Below are 22,079 nucleotides of genomic sequence, written 5' to 3' on the forward strand. Positions count from 1 at the left end.
ACATTTTGTCACCCTGTGGTCACATGCACCCCAGTCAGAGCCCCGTGCTGAGCTGACTCAGTGCTGCTTCTCAGCACTGATGGAGGAACAGCTCAGCCCTGAGGGGGGGGGGGGGTCTGTCCGTCTGTCTGTCTGCCCCCCACAGCCCCACACTGGGACTCTTCATCCCCATCTGGGGGGGAGGAGTGGAGAGGGGGGTGACTGCACTGTGTGACCCCCCCCCCCCTGTGGGGTAGTGAGTAAAGGGGGGGTGGCACAGAACTGCAGGAGGGAGAGCACTGCCTGCTCCCCCCAGGGCTGCTGCCTGGACCCCCATCATTGCCCCCCTCCCCCCCCCCAGGGCATCCTGAGCCCCCCCATGGGCAGCAGTGACCCCACGCAGCGTTGGTGACCCATTGGGTTCCCCTCTATGGGGTGACAGCAGCATCATGTGAAAATATTTGGGGGGGGGTGTCTGCCCCCCCCCCCCTCCCCCTTTCCTCTCAGTCTCCTCCCTCCCTTCGATGCTGTTTGGTCCCACTGCCAACATTTTCCAGCTGCCTTCACTTCCTCAATCCGACGCCATAAAAGAGCCAACGAAGCAGCAGCAGCTCCGTCCCGTCCTCACTGAGGTTCCATCACTGACAGAGCGATGCTGCGGTGAGGCTGGGGGCTGCTGTGCCTCCCCCCCCCCCCCTTCCCCTACCCCACCCCCAGGGAAGGGCAGTCCAGTGGGGTTGGGGGGGAAATGGGGTCGATGTGGCAACATCCAGAGCTTCTGCTGTTTGGGGTCAGGGAGGGGAAACTGAGGCACAGAGAGGGGTTGGGGGCTGCAGTGCTGTCTGCCCTATGCTGGGGGCTGTGGGTATGGGGGGGGTTGGGGGGGTTGAAGTGGGAGGGACTGCTGGTCCTCCCCCCTCCTTGCCCAGCCACGGGATGCTGATGTGGGTTCCAGCACAGCTCTAATGGGAACCAGCTGTCCCTGATCATGGGATGTTTGTATGCAGCCAGCGGGGCCAGGCCCACATCTGACAGTGTGTTGGGGGGAGGCTTTGGGGTCCTGATTCCCAAATCTGACAGTGTGTGTGGGGGGGGTCCTGATCTCCCCCCTCTGCATGGTGAGGAGTGCTGAGGGTCCCCTATAGCCAACACTGCTGCAGCTCTGGGCTCTGTGTCCCCACGGAATCCGCTCCCTGGAGCTGTGGGATGCATGGGATGCTGCCCCCCCATCCCATTCCCAGCACTGCCAGGCTCAGACCAACCCCCCCACCCTCATCCTGCTGCCCCCCAGGCCCGCACTGCTGGCACTGCTGCTCCCCATGGCTGTGGCACAGCTGCGCCCCGAACCGGAGCTGGACGCCCAATGGAACCTTTGGAAAAGAAAGTACAGCAAGCAGTACAACGGCAAGGTGTGGGGCTTGGGGGGATGGGGGGGGGGGGCTGCAGGATGGTGGTGTCCCTATGGGGTCGGTGTTGGGATGAGGGTGGTGTCCGTCTGTCCGTCCGTCCCAGCGCCGTCTCATCCCAGGAGGATGAAATATCCCGGAGATTGATTTGGGAGAAAAACCTGAAATACATCAACGCCCACAATGCAGAACACGAGCTGGGAAGGCATTCCTTCCAGCTGGCCATGAACCATCTGGGGGATTTGGTGAGTGGGGCCGGGGGGGGCAACAATGGGGGCAGGGGTTGGGAAAACAGTGGGGCAGCAATAGGGACGGCGATGGGGACTGTGATGGGGGCAGCAATGGGGGCAGAGGTTGGGAAAACATTGGGGCAGCAATGGGGACTGGTGGGGACAATTGGGACTGAAGTTGGGACAGTGGTTGGGAAAACAGTGGGGGCAGCAGCGGGGAGAACGATGTGCACTGTAATGGGGGCAGCAATAGGGACAGCAATGGGGACAGGTGGGGACAATTGGGACAGCAGTGGGGATGGTGGTTGGGTCAACGATGGGAGCAGAGGTGGAGACAACAATGGGGACCGTGATGGTGGCAGCAATGGGGACAAGTGACAGCGGTGGGGATGGTGATGGGGACAGCAATGGGGACAGCAGAGGGGAAAGTGGGGGTGGCAATAGGGACAACCGTGGCACCCTTTGGTGCTGCTGAGCCCCAGGGCTGCTCCACCCCCCGCCCCACTCCACCCCCAGACCAGTGAGGAGGTGGTGAGGACGATGACGGGGTTGAGGGTCCCCCGGAACCGCCCGCGCCCCAATGGCACCCTGTACATCCCCGACTGGACCAGCAGAGCCCCCCCGGCCGTGGATTGGAGACGGAAGGGTTACGTGACCCCCGTTAAGAACCAGGTGAGCACAGTGCTGATGGGGGTCCGCGCTGCGTGGTGGCCCCCTCCCCACGTCACCCCACGGTGTCACCCCACGGTGTCACCCCGCATCCCCGCAGGGGCAGTGCGGTTCGTGTTGGGCTTTCAGCTCGGTGGGAGCTCTGGAAGGGCAGTTGAAACGTCGGACGGGGAAACTGCTTTCACTCAGCCCCCAAAATTTGGTGGATTGCGTCTCCAACAACAACGGCTGCGGGGGGGGTTATATGACCAACGCTTTCGAATACGTCCGGCAGAACCGCGGCATCGACTCGGAGGATGCGTATCCCTACATCGGGCAGGTCTGGTGGTGGGGTTGGGAGGCACCCTCTGGGTTCATGGTCCCGTGGTTCATTCGGCCCTGTGGGTCCTGCAGGATGAGAGCTGCATGTACAGCCCCACCGGGAAGGCGGCCAAATGTCGGGGCTATCGGGAGATCCCTGAGGGCAATGAGAAGGCTCTGAAACGTGCTGTGGCCAGGATTGGGCCCGTCTCGGTGGGCATCGATGCCAGTCTGCCCTCCTTCCAGTTCTACAGCCGCGGTGAGGAGCGGGGGGACCCCAATCGTGGGGGGCAGTGGGGGAAAATGAGGCATGGATGGGGTGAAGGGTTGAGGGGGAGCATCTGTTGTGGGGAAACTGATGCATGGAAGGGATGAAGGATGGGGGAACCCCTCTGTTTGGGGTCGGTGGGGGTAACTGAGACACGGATGGGGTGAGGGATGAGGGAACGCCTCTGTTCAGAGGGAAACTGAGGCACGGAGCTCTGCGACCACCCCCCCCCCCAACCCCCATAGGTGTGTACTACGACACGAACTGCAACGCAGAGAACATCAACCACGCGGTGCTGGCGGTGGGATACGGCGCACAGAAGGGCACCAAGCACTGGATCATCAAGAACAGGTATGGCAGAACGGGACCCCCACCCACCCATCTTCACCTCCCCCCCCCCAGTCTTGGAATGGTCGAAGCAACAACTGATGCTGCACCCCCTCTTGCACAGCTGGGGCACGGAATGGGGCAATAAGGGCTACGTACTGCTGGCCCGCAATATGAACAACGCCTGCGGCATCGCCAACCTCGCCAGCTTCCCCAAAATGTGAGCGGTGCCAACGTCTGTCTGCAGGAGTGGGGCTGGGGGGCTGGAACCCCCCTCCCCCCCCCCAAGTATATCTCATCTCTGCGTCCTTTGGGGGATGCGGAGGGCGATGGGGTTTTGTTTTTCAAATAAAAGTGGTTGGGGAGAAAGCTCTGAGCGTGGAGAATCTCTTCATTATGGGATGGGCAGAGGGGGTGCGCTGGGGCTGCTCAGTGGAGAGGGGTCTGGGTGGTGGTGGATGAGTGGGAGGGTAGTGGGTTGTTTCCCCCCAAATGTCCCCTCCTGCTCTCCTTATCGACACAAAATGTATTCTTTGTGGGTGACCTCATTCTGTTGGGGTGAAAAACAATGATTTTGGTCAAGCAGAGAGGAAAAAAAAGAGGACTTTTCTACACTGGGATTTTGTGCCCGTAAAGAGAAAGGGTCAACTTTGGTCAAAGTGAGCAAAAAAAAGGTGATTTTTTTTGTACAGCCCCTTTGGTCAAACCAAGTGAAAAAGCAGTGATTTTTGGCCAAGTCGAGCAGAAAAAGTGATTTTTGCGTGCGCTCGTTTGGGTCTCGTGGTGATAAGAGGTGATTTGGTGAGGAGCGGATCGGATGCGCTCCGCCAATGGGAGCGGATGGGTCGGGCATGCTCAGCAAAGTGAAAATGAAATCAAAGCATTTCCTCATTTCTGGGCTCATGTGATTCACTGCGCACTGCGGGCGGTGGGTGCGAGGTGTGGGGACGACGTGGACCCCCGTGTGCCCCCCAGACGTGGCTGTGCTCCCCCACCACCATCGGGCCCTGCTGAGGTTTGTGGGTCGCGTTCGCGGTGTGGAGCTCCAGGAGCGCTGCGTGATGGGGAAGTGAAAGTGTGGGGTGCAGCCCCATCTCCTGCCTGGATCCACCAAGGGGGGGGGGACAACAGCAGCCCCTCCTGGGGAGATGGGTGGCAATGGGGCTCTCATGGCTTTGCCTTTTTTGTTTTTTTTTGGTCGGTGCTGGAAAATCACGGGTTTGTGTGAGCAGCCGTGGGGCGCACAGAGCGCCGTGGGGAGGGAAGGAGGGTGGTGCTCAGTGGTTGTGTCTGTGTGTCTGATGTGTCTGTGTGTCTGATGCGTCCGTATGTCCAGATGTGTCCCCGTGTCCAAATACATCCCTGTGTCTGGACATGTCTTCGTGTCTCGGTGTGTCCCTCTGTCCAGACGTGCCCCTGTGTCTGGCTGTGTCTGTGTGTCCAGCCACCTTTCTGTATCCAGATGTTTCCCCCCTCTGTGTGACACCCGACCAACCTCCCCCCGAGGGCTCTTTGAGTCCATCCCAGAACTGTGGTGCTGTGGTCAGGATGAGGCGGTCGGCATCACCCTGTGATGACAACCCGACCCGCTCCTCCCTCACCAAACCGGCTCTGTCACACAGTGCTCACACTCAGTGCTCACACTCAGTGCTCACACGCAGTGCTCACACGCAGTGCTCACACGCAGTGCTCACACGCAGCCCCACTCTGCTGTGCAATATGGAGCTGCTGCGCTGCATCGCTGCCCTGGTCACTCTGGTGGCTGTGATGGGGCATCCGGACCCTACGCTGGATCAGCACTGGCAGCTCTGGAAGAAAGTCCATGGGAAGGTGTACCGCCATCAGGTACGGGGTGAAGTTGGCAGTGGGGGGCACAGCAGCTGCCCTGGGGGTTGAACTGTGGGGTTGGGTTTGGTTTCAGGTTGAGGAAGGGCAGCGCCGTGCAACGTGGGAGAAGAACCTGCGCCTGGTGATGCTGCACAACCTGGAGCACTCCCTGGGGCTGCACTCCTACCAGCTGGGCATGAACCACCTGGGGGATATGGTGAGAGGGCACTGTGGGATGGGGCAGGGAAAGCCTTAATGGTAAGGGTTGTCCATGGAAGGGTGGGGTCACCATCTTTGGAGGGGTCCGAGAAGCACGGAGATGTGGCACTGGGGGACGTGGATGGTGGGGGTGGGTTGGGTTTGGAGATCTTGGAGGTCTTTTCCAGCCTTAATGGTTCTGTGAGTGGGAGCAGGGGGATGGATTGGGGTTGGATGGTGGTCTTGGAGCTCTTCTCCAACCTTAACGATTCCACGACTCTTTGAGTGGGCATGGCAGTGGTGGTGTGATGGTTGGACTGATGATCTTGGAGGTCTTACCCAAGCTTAACAATTCCTTGACTCTATGAGTGGGCAAGGCAGTGGTGATAATGGTGCAGTGATGGTTGAACTCTAGGATGTTGCTGGTGTTGTCCAAACTTAATAATTCCACAGCTCCATGAGCGGGAATGGCGGTGGTCGTGTGTTGATGGTTGGATTTGATGATCTTGGAGGTCTTTTCCAACCTTAATGAGTCTGTGATTCATTCCATCCTCTCCTCGTGGCCTCCCATGGGCTCGCAATGCCACACTGCCTGTGTGAAGCAATGGGGTGTGAGGAAATCTCCCTCTTAATGCAGTGTTTGTGGTGTGTGGACCTGGTCCTGGCCATGACGTGTGTACAAATTGTACCCACTCCGTTCCCCGGGGCTGTGGGGTGGTTCCATGAGACACAGAGCTGCTGAAGCCCAGCTTCGTGCTTTCTATTTCTTGCCCATTCCAGTGAATGGTTGAGACTTAAATACCCATATATCTATTTAAAGAAAAAACCACAGATCTCCCCCAAAACCTTTAACTTCCGCATCTCAAGGGAAACTCACCCCCCACGTGTTCCGTGTGAGTCCTATCAGAGGGAGGGACGTCACGAGTTGGTGCTTCTCCTCCCAGACCAGCGAGGATGTGGCTGAACTCCTAACGGGGCTCCATGTCCCCTATGGGCACAACAGGATCTCCACGTACCGCCAACGCGGCGGAGCCCCGGATGCCATGGACTGGAGGGAGAAGGGCTGTGTCACGGAGGTGAAGAACCAGGTGGGAAGCTTTCCCCATCTCATCCCGTCCTGCGGTCCTGAAGGCAGTGCTGAGCACCAATGGGGGTTCTTGTAGGGTGCCTGTGGGGCGTGCTGGGCGTTCAGTGCTGTGGGAGCCCTCGAGGCTCAGGTGAAGCTGAAAACGGGGAAGTTGGTGTCGCTGAGTACCCAGAACCTGGTGGACTGCTCCATGATGTATGGCAACAAGGGCTGCAGTGGGGGCTTCATGACCAGCGCCTTCCAGTACATCATAGACAACAATGGGATCGACTCGGAGGAATCCTACCCCTACATGGCTCAGGTAGGCAGCACTCTTCAAGGGAAAGGAGAACCAAGGTGGCAATTCCTCCAGTGAATAACATTTGTATAGCTTTTTGATAAGTCACCCGTAGCAATGCTGTCCCCATGCTGTGTCACATTGCTGAGCCATGACCAAATTAATGTCCCAATGTGGAGAGTCTGGATGTCAAAAGAGAAAACCTAGAATGACCTGAAATGACTCAGAGGCTTCAAAACAGGGACAGGAGGTCAAAGGGACAGCTGTAAGGAGAAGTGGTCCCTTCCAATGCAACCGTTCCAGAACTTTATGGTTCTCTGGTCTCTGAGGTCTCTTCCAACCCAACCATGCTGTGATTCCAGGGTTCTGTGATCTTCAAGATCCTTTCCAACCCAAACATTCTAAAATTCTGACTTTAAGGTCTCTCTGAACCCAACCACTCAGTGGTTCTGCGATTCTATAGTCTTTGAGGTCCCTTCCAACCCAACTGTGCTGTGATCCCGTGGTTCTGTGCTTCTGTGATTCATCCATCTACTCCATAATTCTGTGTACAGAAAAATGATGGTCAAAGAGAAGCAAAGAACGGGGTAGTGTAAGGTAAAAGGGTTGAAGCACCTGAAGGTTTCGAGGTCTCCTGGTGGTTTCCATGCCTTCCTCTTGCTCCCACCAGAATGGGACGTGCCACTATAACGTTTCCACACGTGCTGCCACGTGCTCCAAGTATGTGGAGCTGCCATATGCAGATGAAGCTGCCCTGAAAGATGCTGTTGCCAACGTTGGACCTGTCTCTGTCGCCATTGATGCAGCACAGCCCACGTTCTTCCTGTACCGGTCAGGTATGACCCTTTCCCCTTTACTTGGGGCCATGCAGATCCACAGCCATGCTTTGTCTTCTGTATCTCTACGTGTAAAGCTGATGGAACTGAAATCTGGGCTGAATTGGGCAAATTGGGGTGTAGGGCTCAGATGGAGGCGCTGGTCAGCGTTGGTCCTGCTGAGCGTGTGGGGCTGATACTGCACTCCCTCCGAGCTCTGCTGCTTTGCAGGAGTGTACGATGACCCACGCTGCACACAGGAGGTGAACCATGGCGTGCTGGTAGTAGGATATGGCACCCTCAATGAGAAGGACTTCTGGCTGGTGAAAAACAGGTGAAGGGTGCTGCGGGTGTGCAGTGGGCTCCTCGCGGGCAGCCTCCCTTCATCCACTGATCTGATAACATCTGGTGTTCATAGAATCATAGAATCGCTCAGGTTGGAAAAGACCTTAAATGTGATTGAGTCCAACCATGACATGAACATGTTCATACAGAGCAGAGTGCAGTGGGGCTGTCACTGTGTGACAAAGTCAGTTTCAGTCCTCGTGTCGTTCCTCATGGTTTGTGCTCAGCCGTGTCAGAGCACCCCAATGTCCTTCTGGCAGCCAGAAGGGACTCAAAATGCCTTTAGGACACTTCACACCCTCCAAATTCGCCTTATGAAAAAGAATCTTGGGAGTTCAAAATGCCATTCAGAGGTTGATGAAAGCACTGCAGAACGGTTTCATTGCTGCCTGTAAAAAGCTGTGGCAGAGACATCAAAAACATTGGGGTGCTGACAGCACTGATGCTTTGCAGAGAAAGGAATCTCACTTTTCTAACCTATTTGTTTCCTCTCCCAAAAGTTGGGGCGAACACTTTGGTGACGGGGGTTACATCCGCATGTCAAGGAACCACTCGAACCACTGCGGGATCGCCAGCTATCCCTCGTACCCACAGATATAGGAGCACCCCCTCTGTCCTTTGGGGAGGGCTCCGTCTTCGGTCCCTGCTTCTGTCAATCACTGCCTACAAGAATCAGCTTCTGTCTCTACGGGTGCAGTTCTCTGTGTGGAGCTGGTGGGAGGATTTTACAGGACGGTTTACACGCACCCGCTGACTGCTTCTTGGAGGAGAAAAAAAAAAAAAAAGGTGATTTGTCCTTTTTTCCCCATAGTAAAATTGCAATGCCAACAGTTGTTAAAACGGAGATTTCGCTTTCCTCTCTGGTTGCTGCGGTGACGCGGCTGTGATTTTGTCTCTGCGTGATATCTATGAAAATGCAGATTTTTGTTTGGAAAAAAAAAAAATAAAAGATCAGTTTCAGTGATCTCCCAAATCCTGTGTGTGGGATCCGGAGGCACACAAACGTGTGCCAGAAGGAACTTCAGCTGTGCACTTCCAGCTCTGCTGTTTCCTTTTCCCTCCACTCCGCCGATCGCTGCTGGGATCTGCCTGCTTGTTGTCTTTAGCAGCAATGCTGGAGCTTGTTTGTCCGTGCTTTGGTGACTTCACAGCATCCTAGAGAACTCTCAAAGCTCCTCAGTGTGTTCTGGGATGACTTCGAGGCTTCTGAGACCCCCTCAGTCTGCTCTCAGGGTACCCCAGAGATACCCAGATCTTGTAGGCATCCCTTAGGACACAACAGACACTTCCAAGTACCCCCTACTGTACTCTAGGGCACTCTAGAGTACTTCCAGACCTCCCCTATTTGCTCTTGGGTGAATTAGAAGTTTCCCCACGTGCCCTAGAGGTCTCCAAGGGCTCCCCATTCCCCACCTCATCCTGCCCCCTGCAACACTCCTCATCACACCACAGCACCTCCAGAGGAAAAGCACAAACCCACGTCCAACCCGGAGCTGCAGTGGGATTCACTCACAGCAGGGAAGCACTGAACGACAGCCTGGAGTGGCTGGGCCAGCTCGTGCCAAGTACCAGTCCTACAGGGAGAAAAGGAATGAACCCTGCAAAGCCAATTCTGCTCCCCACACTTCCACTGCTTCTCCTCTTCTATTCTTCCTGTTGGAATAATGTATGGATTTATTTTCCCATCTGCACACCCCTCAGCTGCTCCTGGAGGCACCTCCCAGTAACAGAAAAGCAGGCTATTTTCAGGGTATTTATTACAAAATCCTCCGTACCTCCACACACCTCAATCTTCACCAGAGCTACAAAAAAAAAAACCCCAAACCAGCAACTCTTCACTGCAATAAGATCGAGAAAAAAAAGCACAGCAGTGCCAGCAGAGCCAGCAGGGGATCCCTCTCACCAACAGGGCTGAAATGCAGTGCTTTGCAGGAGCTGATGATGATGATCTGAACACACCTGCTGCTCTGTGCTGTTCTGTCTGCTCTCTTCTGAGCTCTGGGGGTGCCGGGCCCATGGGGCCACTCTCAGTTCTTTTTGGTCTTGGGGGTGTCATATTTTCTCTTGCTTGAGTACCACAGCAGCAGTGGGATCCCAATGGAAGGCAAAGTCATCACACCAAAGGCTGCCCAGTCCAGCTGAAAGAAATCATTCCAAGTCAAAACAAATTGCACACAGCTTCGTCTCAGACCATGAGATCGCCCTCCCTCCTGCTGAAATCCTGCAGTGCTCCTCTGAGCTGGGATGAAACCCACTCCCTGTTCAGCGACGCCCTTCAGGACCACTGATGTGGATTAACTGCAATCCCACTCTGTGTGTGGGGGTTGAGCACAGTGCAATTTCAATCCCCAGCTCACAGATACTCACAAAATGAGGGGAGAACCTCCTGTCGAACTCACGCTGAGCCAGGATTCCTCCCTGCCCAGGAGCACTCGTGAAACCAACCTGAAAAAGGCAAAGGGAGAGGAATAGGATCTGCCACCTTCCCTCCTCACAGCAAAGCATGTGAATTTAAGACTGCAGGGACACGTAGCATCCCCCAACAAACAGGACATAGAAAGACAGCTCCACCATTCAGTGTGGGGAGAGATCCCATATGCAGCTGAGTCACTCACCACGACCTGTCCGCCCTCCTGTGCCAGGTAGGTGATGGTAGCAGAGGTGAAGTTGAAATATCCAGCTTTGAGAGGCCGCAGAACCACAGTGTGGGACACATTGCTTGCTCTGAGGGCCACAAGTTAATGAAAACAGTGGTACTCCAAAGGAAGGGACATAAGGGTTTGGGTAAAAGGGCTCTCTGTAGTTACAGGTACCCAGACCCATTCAAAGCTGACCCAACCAACTCCCTTTTTCCCCAACCATATTAACTGCACGCTGATTTGGGTTTGTCTGCAAGTAAGTTTTGTATGTTTGCTTTTTAAGGCACCCTCAAGAGGAGAGGTTTGCACCCAACACCTCACCCCAGATCAGGCATGGTGTCATTTCCATGACACTGAAGGAGGACAGGAGAACTATGAGATGTTCAGGGGCAAAACTGAGCATTGGGAGGGAAAATAAATCCAAAACGTGGAAAGATACGGAGCAATTCTGTCCCATTTGACGTTGAGCATCCCAGAGACAATGCCAAAATCCTCCGGAGGGAAGGAATCATCCGACAGCTCCACATCTAAAGCAGCACTGAATGCAACAAGAAGAGAAAAAATGGGATAAGAAGCGAGTCAGAGCTCAGTGTTGTACTGAACGAAGGGTTGGCAGCCCCACATGATGGTTCAGCTGCTGGGAGAAGTGATTTGTGAAACAAAAAGGGCACAAAGAGAAGCAAGGGGGATGGGGTTGGTGTGTTACAAGGAGACTGCAGAAAGAGGAGAGCAAAACTGAAGCTGCAAAAAAGGGAACGGGACACAAAGAAAATGCTCACAAAGCAAAGAAAGATTCTGTGTGAACGGGCAGAAGAGCATCACGAGATGCTCCATGCCAGGCAGCCAGCTGGACACAACAAAAATAGAGACAACAGCACCGTAAGGAGGAAGCAAACTCAGCCTTCATGCACTGTGGTGAACTCCCAGTTGGGGAAGGAGGATAACAGTGCATCATGGAGCCCAGAAATCTTCACAGATCCTCCAGGCATACACACAGAACATGAGAAGCACAGAGCAGGCTTACCTGGAGCCAACGTTGTAGATGTTGTACTGCAGAGTGAGGTCTTTGCCCTCCACTGCATATCTGTTGAGCAGAGACTTGGAGGCCAGCAGCCTGGCACCCTCCTCACAGCGGGCCACATAAAAGAGGGCAAACACAGCAAGAATCAGGAGCTTCATCTGGAGGCAAAGGAAGACAGAATGGCATCAATAATTGCACTGCAAAGAAAACACAAACAGGACAACTGAAGGCAAGGCTGGCATTCACACAAAGCAGGATGTGAGCAGCTGTGTGCTTCACAGTGGTGTTGTGATTTCACAGAGCAGAAAAAACACCCAGTGCTCTATGCAGATCTGTGCATGTCTCTGCAATACCTAAATGCTCTCCTGTAGGAATGTCAATAAGGACACAGCAGCGGCCCAGATGGGCACACAGGGCAGAAAAGAAAGCAGTTTCTCCCTTTTCAGAGCCTTTTCAGAGTGTGTGTGCTGCTCCCATTTACAACACTTCAGTTATCAGCAAAGACTCCCAGTGACAAAACCTGCTCTGGAAGTTATGGCAGCTAATAGCTGCCCCAATTTTAGCAATGAACACTTAATTCACGGAATCACAGAAACACCGAGGTTGGAAAAGACCTACGAGATCATTCAGTCCAACCACCCACCCATCACCAATAGCTCTCACTAAAACGTGTCCCTCAACACAAAATCCAAACGTTCCTTGAACAGCTGCAGGGTCGGTGACTCCACCACCTCCTCGGGCAGCCCATTGCAGTGCCCGGCCACTCTTTTAGAGCAGTATTTCAAAGCATCCAGCCTAAATCTCCCCTGGGGCAGTGTGAAGTCATTCCCTTTCATCCTATCACCGTTACACGACAAATCGCTGCTGTGAAGCACAGCAGCATTGCACCGCTGCCTCACAAATGCAAACCCGCTCCTTCCTCACACCGGAACCACAGCCAGCGCCGCCTCCCCGCCTCCAGGACCGGCTCCTTTCCGTCTGCGGTGACGGAAGTTCACCCCACGCCGTTCAGCCCTCGGTTCTCCCCGCTCCGAACCACGTCGCATCGCCTCACCGGACACCGCAGCGGCCGCGGGGCGGACGGTGAAGGTCGCACAGCCGCTCAAGCTGCGGCCTTTACACCGGGCCGGGCGCTGGAGGCCTCACAACCCACAACCGGGTGCCCGGGGACCCGCCGTGCGGCCCCCAAACGCACCCAACACCACCCGGCTCCAACCACGAGGTCCGAGGTTACAGCACCAGCCCCGCTCCCCCCCCTCCTTTCTCCCCCCGGCCGCCCCAGGAGCCCCGCGGAGCGCCCAACCTCCGCGCCGGCGGAAGGCCGAGTCAGCACCGAGAGACCGGAAGTCAGAAGGGGAAAGAGCGGAAGTCAGCAGGGGGAAAGCGGAAGTCGGTTGGGGAAAGAGCGGAAGTCGGCAAGAGAAAAGTAGGAGTCGGCGGGGAGAGACCGGAAGTCAGCTCAAAAGGACCGGAAGTCAGCTCAAAAGGACCGGAAGTCGGTTCAAAAGGACCGGAAGTCTGAGCGGGTTGACCGGAAGTGCGCTGCAGACAGCAACGCATCGCCCGGAAGTGCTGTAAGAAGGGGGGGAGAGAGAGAGAGAGAGAGTGCAGAGTCAGAGAACCACAGAATGGTTTGGGTTGGAAGGGACCTCAAGGATCATGGAGTTCCAACCCCACGCCGCACGCAAAGCCACCAACCTCCACGTTTCACAGCAGCCCAGGCTGCCCAGGGCCCCATCCAACCTGGCCCTGAACACCTCCAGGGATGGAGGGGGCATCCACAGCCTCTCTGGGCAGCTGTTCCAGCACCTCACCGCTCTCACAGCAAACAACTTCCCCCTGACATCCACCTGAAATCTGCCCTCCCTCAATTCCAGCCATTTCCCCTCGTCCTGCTCTCATCTCCCCTTCCCAAGAGCTGACTCCCCTCCTGTTTTTGGGCTCCCTTTAGTACTGCAGGCTGCAATGATTCACCCCGCAGCTTCTCTTCTCCGTGCTGAACAAGCCCAGCTCCCTCAGCCTGTCTTTGCAGGGAGGTGCTGCAGCCCTGCTCATCTCTGTGGCTCCTCTGGACCCTCTCCAACAGCTCCCTGTCTGGATGGAGCTGGGAGAGTGCTGCACATGGGGCCTCACAAGAGCAGAGCAGAGAGGGACAATCACCTCCCTGTCCCTGCTGGCCACCCCTCTTCTGATGGAACCCAGGATCCCATTTGCTTTCTGAGCTGCAAAAGCAAAAGGGATTTAGGATACAAACCAGGCATTCAGAAGATGCTTGGATATTGTATAATTGGGATTTGCTATAGGAGCACTTTGTGCACTGCGTGTCCACACGTGGAGCACAGCACACGGCCGGCACTTTGTGTCACCTGGATCCCCCGTTTTCACACAGAGGGGAGGTTCTCATAGCTGTCACTTCGGATGGGGACTTAGGAGGGAAAATGCCATTTTCACCCCAAATAGCCCCAAAATGCCACTTTAGGGGTGAAAGCAATGCCCTCCACGCTTCTCCCCTGCTGTGCTGGGGGTGGTTTTGGGGGAAATGAGAGGAATGGCCCCGTTTTGCAATGGGACAGAAGGGGCTGAGCGGGTGAGCGTCAGGCTTGGAAGGAGATTTAGGGTAAAAAAACAGACATTTGGGGCAATGAATGACTGCCATTTATTTGCAAGGGAGGTTCTCATAGCTGTCACTTAGGGGATGCTGCATCCCCCGGAGGTTGGTGGCACTGCAGGCAGCGGGCAGTGCTGTGTAGGTGACAGCAGCCTCTTGGGGGGCTGAGTGACCACATGGGGACACACCTGGAGGAAGAGGAGGAGGAGAAGACAGCCAGGTTGCCTTTGGGGACACGCTGAGGTGCCCCTTCCCCTCTACTCACCCCCTCTGTGCTCTCTGATGGTGATGGTGGAGTACAGGACATCCTCAGCACTCGGTGTCCCCGGCAGGACTGTGGGGACAAACTCATCCCCATCATTGCTGCTCTGTGGGCACCGTGCTGTCCCCAAGGGCTGCCACTCACCGTTACTCGAGGGGTCCGTGGTGAAAATGTGTGGGGAAGAAGGGCGAGGAGGGGGTGTGGGGTCCCTGGGGAGGGGAAAATGGATCATGGGGATAAGGGACAGATCCAAGGGATAGAGGGTGGCTTGGCTGGGTGTTGCACACACCTGTGCTGGCTCTTGGATGCTGCGGCAAAGGAAGGGGAGAGGAGACAGTGAGTGTCCCCTGGGGACAGCCCTATTGTCCTCAGTGTGTGTCAGGCATCATCTGTCCCAGTGTGTGGCACCCACCTAGCTGAAACCAGAGCCTCAGGTGCCAACCCAGCGCAGCATTGGCAGCCAACAGCACCAGGAAGAACACACTCAGCCTTATAGCCAGGACTGGGGACAGAGAGGGGGACAGAGAGGGGACGATGTGGCACAGCCCAGGCTGGCAGAGCCCCGGGGCCGCATCCCCACAGCCCTCACCTTGTGCCTGCTGCCGTCCCCAGCCCTGCTGTGTCACCACGAGCAGCACCTCGGGGCTGCGTGCCGTGAAGATGCGCTGGGTCCCCAGGCTGTTGGTGGCCACGCACTGATAGGTGCCCGCGTGCTCCGGCCCCAGCACCCCCAGGTGCCACGTGGGGCCCGTGCTCAGCTCCTGCCCGTCCCGCAGCCACACGAAGCCCACCTGCCCCGTCCCCATCCCCACCCTGCAGCTCAGCGTCAGCTCTTCGCCCGCCGTCCCCACCAGCTCTGCTCCCACCTCCGTCCCCAGCACCGTGATGCTGGCGTTGGACACTGGCACTGGGAGGGCAGGGAGTTGGTCACGTGGAGGAGAGGTGGTGGGATGGGATGGGATGGGATGGGATGGGATGGGATGGGGGAGATGGAATAGAATGGGATGTGATGGGATGAGATGGGAATGGAATGGAATGGAATGGAATGGAATGGAATGGAATGGAATGGAATGGAATGGAATGGAATGGAATGGAATGGAATGGAATGGAATGGACTGGGGGAGATAGGATGGCAATGAATGGGATGGGGGAGATGGAATGGAATGGGGAAGGTGGGATGGAATGGGAGGGGATGGGTTGGGGGAGATAGGATGAGATAGAATGGAATGGGAGAGATGGGATGGAATGGAATGAAATGGAATGGAATAGAACAGAATGCGGGAGGTGGGATGGAATGGGATGGGATGGAATGGAATGGGAGGGGATGGAACGGGGGTGGTGGGATGGAATGAGAGGGGATGGGTTGGGGGAGATGGAATGGGGAAGGTGGGAGGGGATGGGAGGGGATGGGAGGGGATGGGAGGGGATGGAATGGGAGGGGAGGGGAGGGGAGGGGAGGGGAGGGGAGGGGAGGGGAGGGGAGGGGAGGGGAGGGGAGGGGAGGGGAGGGGAGGGGAGGGGAGGGGATGGAATGGGAGGGAAGGGGAATGGGTTGGTGGTGATGGGATGGGATGGAATGGAATGGGTCGGGGGCGATGGAATGGAATGAGATGGGAATGGGATGGGATGGATTGGGAGAGATGGGATGGAATGAATGGGATGGGGGAGATGGAATGGGATGGGATGGAATGGTAGGGGGGAGATGGGATGAAATAGAATAGAGTGGGGAAGGTGGGATGGAATGGGAGGGGATGGGTTGGGAGAGATGGGATGAGGTGGAATGGAATGGGTTGGGGGTGATGGGATGGAATGGGGAAGGTGGGATGGAATGGGGAAGGTGGGAGGGGAGGGGAGGGGAGGGGAGGGGAGGGGAGGGGAGGGGAGGGGAGGGGAGGGGATGGAATGGAATGGAATGGAATGGAATGGAATGGAATGGAATGGAATGGGGGAGGTGGGATGGAATGGGATGGGATGGGTTGGGAGAGGTGGGATGGAATGGGTTGGGGGATGATGGGATGGGACTGCGGACCCAGGAGGGATCTGGGAGCTGGGGATGGATGTGGGGAGCTGGATTGGATACAGGGACGTGGGCATGGATGGGGACTGGGGACAGATGGAGGGACCCAGGAGGGATGGAGGACACTGGGAGAGATGAGATGTGGGTGGAGTGGGGTGTGTGGGACAGGGAATGTGGATGGGATGAGGATGGGAGGGACCAGTAAGATATTTGGGCACTGGGGCAGGGATGTGGACCTGGGGATGGATGGAAGGACCTGAGAGGGATGGGGGGAGTGGGGTACAGTGGGGGGTTCTGAGGTGGGATGCGAGGAATCTGGAAGGGATGAGGCAACTGGGAATAGATGGGGTAGGAACAGGGGGGCATCTGGGGGCACGAGGAGGGACCGAAGGGTCTGAACAGAGCCTGGCAGGGCGTGGGGCCATTGAAAATGGCAGCAGTGGGACCGGATGGGAGAGGTTGGGGTGGAAAGGCAGAATGTGGGCTGAGCTCACGTGTGACGGTGACGTGCAGCTGCGGGCTGCTGGCCGTGCTGATGCTGTTGTTGGCCATGCAGTGATAGTGGTCATCATCTCCCAGCTGTGCCACCGGCAGCTCATAGAGCCGCCCCGAGCCCAGCACTCCCCTGTGGTTCTGTCGGTACCAGGAGATGGAGAGCGGCCCAGTGCCCTCTGCCACAGCACAGCTCAGCACCACGTGGTCACCCACCAGAACCTGAGCACCAGGGGGCTGCGAGTGCAGGGAAACACCAGCCACGGGAATCCCTGGGGAGGGGATGGGGGAGAGGGGATGTTGGTTTGGGTGGGGTGGGGTGGGGGAGATGGGATGGGATGGGATGGGATGGGATGGGATGGGATGGGATGGGATGGGATGGGATGGGATGGGATGGTGGGAGCAGAACAGGGGACGTGGTGAGGAGCAGGGCACCAGGGCAGGGATGTGGACCTGAAGTTGGATGGAGGGACCCAGGAGGGATGCAGGACATGGAAATGATGGGGGACGTGGGGTGCAACGGAAGGTCCTGGATTGGAATGCAGGGACTGAGAAAGCGATTGGAGAAGTGAAAATAAAAGCTCGGACCTGGGGAGCAGATGGGGAACCTGGGCACAGGTGGAGGGAATAAGGACAGACGTAGGGACCCAGATTGGGATGGGGGGATCCATGCAGGCCTGGGGGGAGCTGGGACCCCCCGTGTCCCCTCCCTGCCCCACTGCCTGCTCACTTCTGACAGTGATGGTGATCGGGGCGCTGCGTTTCTGCACGCTGCCCGTCTCTGTCTGCACCTGGCAGCTGTAGGACCCCGAGTGGGACAGCAGCAGCGCCGGCACCCGGTGCTGGGGGGCCGATTGTGGCCCCCCCACCAGCAGCCCATCCTGGTAGAAGAGGTGCTGCAGGGAGAGATGGGGCCGCAGCGCATTGCTGTGGGTGGCACAGAGCAGAGTCAAGGCGCTGCCCTCGGGGGGCTCCTGGGGACCCTCCAGGCTCAGCACCGGCACTGAGAAGAGCTCTGGGAAGGAACAGAGCAGGGAGGTGACAGCAGCACCACTGCAGTGAACTCACCCAAAATACATCTTAAATCCAACACAAACCCACTCCAAACCCACCCCAAATCGATCCGAAACCCATCCCAAACCCACCCCAAATCCATCCCAAATCCATCCCAAAGCCAACCCAAACCCAACCCATATCCACCCCAAACTCACCCCAAACCCACCCCAAACCCAACCAAAATCCATCCGAAACCCATCCCAAACCCAAACCATATCCATCCCAAACTCACCCCAAACCCACCCCAAACCCAACCCAAATCCATCCCAAACGCATCCCAAGCCCAACCTAAATCCAACCCAAGCCCAACCCAAACCCATCCCAAACCCATCCCAAACCCAACCCAAACCCAATCCAAACCCAACCCAACCCAAATCCATCTGAAACCCATCTGAAACCCATCCCAAACCCAACCCATATCCATCCCAAACGCATCCCAAACCCACCCCAAACCCACCCCAAACCCACCCCAAATCCATCTGAAACCCATCACAAACCCAACCCATATCCATCCCAAACCCAACCCAAACTCCATCCCAAACCCAACCCAAACTCCATCCCAAATCCACTCCAAACCCATCCCAAATCCAACCCAAACCCATCCCAAACCCACCCCAAACCCACCCCAAACCCAACCCCTATCCATCCCAAATCCATCCCGAACGCATCCCAAACCCAACCCAAATCCATCCGAAACCCATCCCAAATCCAACCCATATCCATCCCAAACCCAACCCAAACTCATCCCAAACACACCCTAAATCCATCCCAAATCCACTCCAAACCCATCCCAAACCCAACCCAAACCCAGACCCATCCCTGCTCGGTCTCACCTCGCAGCACAAGATCAGCCTGGGGTGAGACTTCCCGTCCTGGGGGGAAGTAGTGCACCTTTGCTGAGCAGTGATAGCGGCCACTGTGCTGCTGCTTTGCTGGGGACAGCAGCAGTTTGTCCCCACCACTGTCCTGCAGCAGCTTCCCATCACGGAAGAACTGCACCTCGCGGAGCCTTCTGTCTTCCCAGCCACTGCAGCTCAGGGACAGCGAATCCCCCTCCAGCACTGCCTGTGCTGGCACCTGCAGCAGCAGCCAGACTGTGGGAGAGCGTGAGAGAGAGCATGGCGATGCACCAGCGTGCACTGGGATGCACCAAAGCACACCCAGCACACCCTGCTGAGCACAGCCGTGCACTGCTGCGTGTCCATCACGTGGAGACGTCCCCAACGTGCCATGGCTGCACACAGGCTGGCAAAGGTTGGGAAACCAAACCTCCCCCCAGCACCCGTGGGTGCCAGCAGCTGCCCCTCACCAGTAGAGGCTGTCAGGTTAACAGCAGGGCTGAGCTCAGAGCCTCGGGTCTGGCATTGCCATCTGTATTTCCCTTCGTCTCTCAGTGTCACACTGAGGTGGTTTGATGGCGTTTCCTTCCACCGCTGCCCATCCTTGTACCAGGTGGTGGAGATGCTCACACTGGGGTCCCCGCAGGTCAGCTTCACATTCTGCCCGATGAACTGCGGTGTCCAGGGGGGGTCCATGGTCAGCAGGGGGGGTTGGGAGCCTGCAGGGGGGACGTGGGGACAGCAGCGTGCAGGGGACAGCGGGGGCTGGGGGACACCAGAGGGGTCAAGGACTCACCAACAAGGCTGAGAAGCTGAGCTGGGGGAGAGAAGGGGACGGGGGTGTGGGAGCTGCTGTCACCATTATGTCAGCACAGCTCCCATCCCTGCTCTGTTCTGCGTCCCCCACTGCCGCTGCAATGGGGTTTGGGGACGTCTGTGTGGCGGATGGGGGATCCCAGGGGACAGCACTGCATCACAGCCACCCACATCCTGCCATCCTCAGGGCTGCACGTGGCACTAGGAAGCCTCTGCCCACCCCATGGCACCTTCCCTCACCCCCATGTTCCATCTCCATGGCCCCACTGCCACGTGCCCACATCCCCACATCCCCACATCCCCACATCCCCACATCCCCACGGTGCTCCTCCCCACCTCCCCATCCCCACAGCTCTGTGCCCACAGCACCCGCTGTCCCCACGGCCCGGTGGAGATGTGGGGCACAACGTGGACAAAGGGATGTGGGGACAGAGGAACCGACCTCCCCCCCTCCCTCCATGGCACAACGGCCCCCCTCCCCACGCTCACCCCACAGCAGCAGCGCCGTGCTCCTCGCCGTCCCCATGCACTTGCAGTGATGTGACAGCAGTGACAGCTTACATGTGACTTGAGGAGAAAGAGGAAGGAAATGGCAACGTCCCCAATCTCCCCACTCCACCTTCCCCCTCACCTCCCCCCCCAAATAAATGTCATTGCCCCAAACCCAGGGCTACGTGCTGGTGGCAGCGGGGACGGGGGGAGGAACTGGGATGGGGGTAGAGATGGGGACAGGGAATGGGATGGGGACAGAGTGAGGCACAGAACTGGGATGGAGAGAGGGATGGGGATGGGGGCAGCGGTGGCAGCAGGAATGGGGACACGGGGATGGGGAGAGGGTTGGGGATGGGAATGGGGACAGGGTGGGAATTGGGATGGGGGCAGGAATGCGATGGGACAGCAGTGGGGATTGAGACAAGAATAGAGCCAGGGATGGGGATGGGGATGAGGATGGGGATTGGGGTGGAAATAGGGATGAGATGGGAATTGGCATGGGAACAGTGATGAGGATGGGCAGGGATGAGGATCGGGATGGGGATCAGCACAAGGAATGGGATGGAGACAGCCATCCTCAGGGCTGCACGTGGCACTTGGAAGCCTCTGCCCACCCCATGTCACCTTCCCTCACCCCCATGTTCCATCTCCATGGCCCCACTGCCACGTGCCCAGCCCTGCATCCCCACAATGTCCCCAACCTTACCACCCCATCCCACCTTCCCTCCCTTTGGTGGCTGTCCCCACATCCCTTTCCCTTTGTGCCAATCCCTACAGCCCCTCTTGCACAACCTCTCCATCCTCATGGTTCTGTCCCCACAACTCTCCCCCATGGCCCCACTCCCACAGCACCCACTGTCCCCCAGCATAGTTGGGATGAGTTGCACAGGGACACATCTGACAATGGCACGATGGCCCCCACCCCATGCTCACCCCACAGCAGCAGCTCCGTGCCTCTCGCCGTCCCCATGCTCTTGCAATAGGGACGGAAGTGGCAGCGGTGGCATCAGTAGCCCTGTCCACTTCTCAAGTGCATCTTAGTGGTGAGGAAATAGGGAATCGCAGCCTCACCTCCGCCCCCAACCACCCTATTGATAGCATTGCCCCAGAGCTGCATGGGGGGTGGCACTTCTATGGCATGGAGATGGGGAGAAAGAAGGCAGTGGTGATGGAGGGGCAGGGCAGGATGGGGACAGGGCAAAATATTGCAGCACAAAGCATAAAGCCCTCCCTAAAACCCCCTGAACCTCAACCCAGTGCCCATCAGCACCCACTCAGTCTGCTCTATATGGAGCTCCCGCTCCTTCGAAGCCACGCCCATTCTCGAAGCCACGCCCACATTGCGGAAGCCACGCCCCCACTCCCGAAAACAACGCCAAATTTTCTAAACCACGCCCATTCTCGAAAAAGCCACGCCCACATCGCGGAAGCCACGCCCCTACTCCCGAAAACCACGCCAAATTCTCTAAACCACGCCCATTCTCGAAGCCACGCCTCCATTCTCGAAGCCACGCCCCCATCGCGAAGCCACGCCCCCATTCGCCAAACCACGCCCAATCCCAGAAAAGCCACGCCCCATTCTCGAAGCCACGCCCCCCTTTAAAGCCCCGCCCACCACGCTGTCCGGCCGCCAGATGGCGCTGCAGTGCTGGGGTTACCCTGGCGCCCCCTGGCGGCCGTGCTGGGGAGGAGCTGAAGGGACAAATGTGGGGTTCTGAGACCCCCCAATGGGCTGAGTGGGGGGCGGAGGAAGGGCTGGGAGGAGCCCCGAGGAGCTGTTTGTGTCCCCACTGCTGTTCCCATTGTGTCTCCATCCCATTCCCTGTGCCGGTCCAATCCCACTCACCAGCTCTGTCTTTGTTCCCATCCCCATCTCTATTCCTATCCCTATTCCTGACCCCATCCTTCTTCCTATCTCCATCCCATTCCTTGTGCTGATCCCCATCCCGATCCTCATCCATGCCCATGTCCCCATCCTCATCACTGTTCCCATGCCAATTCCCATCTCATCCCTATTTCCACCCCAATCCCCATCCTCATCCCCGTCCCCATCCCTGGCTCTATTCTTGTCTCAGTCCCCACTGCTGTCCCATCGCATTCCTGCCCCCA

The 22,079-nt window shown here is 57.3% G+C and overlaps 4 protein-coding genes across 10 annotated transcripts; 2 read left to right on the forward strand and 2 right to left on the reverse strand.

The window, feature by feature from the left end:
- Window positions 1-479: 479 nt before the first annotated feature.
- Window positions 480-3,550, forward strand: CTSK (cathepsin K). Its single transcript, XM_031608142.2, has 8 exons — window positions 480-639; window positions 1,271-1,388; window positions 1,508-1,630; window positions 2,132-2,287; window positions 2,385-2,603; window positions 2,678-2,843; window positions 3,098-3,203; window positions 3,304-3,550. Exons 1-8 carry the CDS (start codon window positions 632-634, stop codon window positions 3,401-3,403), a joined length of 996 nt encoding a protein of 331 aa, XP_031464002.1. The 5' UTR covers window positions 480-631; the 3' UTR covers window positions 3,404-3,550.
- Window positions 3,551-4,041: 491 nt separating this feature from the next.
- CTSS (cathepsin S) lies at window positions 4,042-8,692 on the forward strand. 3 transcript variants are annotated; one of them, XM_031608140.2, is made up of 8 exons: window positions 4,042-4,194; window positions 4,880-5,024; window positions 5,101-5,223; window positions 6,149-6,292; window positions 6,368-6,592; window positions 7,239-7,404; window positions 7,615-7,717; window positions 8,229-8,692. In XM_031608140.2, exons 2-8 carry the CDS (start codon window positions 4,899-4,901, stop codon window positions 8,326-8,328), a joined length of 987 nt encoding a protein of 328 aa, XP_031464000.2. In that variant the 5' UTR covers window positions 4,042-4,194; window positions 4,880-4,898; the 3' UTR covers window positions 8,329-8,692. The 3 variants fall into 3 exon arrangements, with proteins under 3 accessions (XP_031464000.2, XP_031464001.2, XP_031463999.2); XM_031608141.2 differs by having other exon boundaries at window positions 4,056-4,194; window positions 4,867-5,024; XM_031608139.2 differs by having other exon boundaries at window positions 4,067-4,194; window positions 4,854-5,024.
- A 776-nt stretch (window positions 8,693-9,468) lies between these two features.
- Window positions 9,469-14,460, reverse strand: SSR2 (signal sequence receptor subunit 2). Of its 3 annotated transcripts, XM_090127335.1 has the most exons (7): window positions 14,403-14,460; window positions 14,262-14,330; window positions 11,392-11,546; window positions 10,807-10,905; window positions 10,344-10,452; window positions 10,096-10,173; window positions 9,469-9,866 (listed from the first exon to the last, which is right to left on the reverse strand). In XM_090127335.1, the coding sequence occupies exons 2-7, from the start codon at window positions 14,301-14,303 to the stop codon at window positions 9,756-9,758; spliced, it is 594 nt and encodes a 197-aa protein (XP_089983461.1). In that variant the 5' UTR covers window positions 14,304-14,330; window positions 14,403-14,460; the 3' UTR covers window positions 9,469-9,755. The 3 variants fall into 3 exon arrangements, with proteins under 3 accessions (XP_089983461.1, XP_031464003.2, XP_031464004.1); XM_031608143.2 differs by lacking the exon at window positions 14,403-14,460 and having other exon boundaries at window positions 14,262-14,394; XM_031608144.2 differs by lacking the exons at window positions 14,262-14,330; window positions 14,403-14,460 and adding an exon at window positions 12,692-12,828.
- Window positions 14,331-21,213, reverse strand: LOC116243452 (Fc receptor-like protein 3). Of its 3 annotated transcripts, none has more exons than XM_090127282.1 (12): window positions 20,904-21,213; window positions 19,968-20,045; window positions 19,459-19,479; window positions 19,133-19,381; window positions 18,657-18,917; window positions 17,498-17,782; window positions 17,221-17,355; window positions 16,770-17,039; window positions 14,848-15,165; window positions 14,671-14,760; window positions 14,548-14,566; window positions 14,331-14,417 (listed from the first exon to the last, which is right to left on the reverse strand). In XM_090127282.1, the coding sequence occupies exons 1-12, from the start codon at window positions 20,938-20,940 to the stop codon at window positions 14,405-14,407; spliced, it is 1,776 nt and encodes a 591-aa protein (XP_089983408.1). In that variant the 5' UTR covers window positions 20,941-21,213; the 3' UTR covers window positions 14,331-14,404. The 3 variants fall into 3 exon arrangements, with proteins under 3 accessions (XP_089983408.1, XP_089983407.1, XP_089983406.1); XM_090127281.1 differs by having other exon boundaries at window positions 14,340-14,417; window positions 14,548-14,569; XM_090127280.1 differs by lacking the exons at window positions 14,331-14,417; window positions 14,548-14,566 and having other exon boundaries at window positions 14,576-14,760.
- Window positions 21,214-22,079: the final 866 nt, after the last annotated feature.

Source organism: Phasianus colchicus, chromosome 30 (genome assembly GCF_987193195.1).
Source record: "Phasianus colchicus chromosome 30, bPhaCol1.hap1.1, whole genome shotgun sequence".
In the NCBI taxonomy this organism is placed as follows: Eukaryota; Metazoa; Chordata; class Aves; order Galliformes; family Phasianidae; genus Phasianus; species Phasianus colchicus.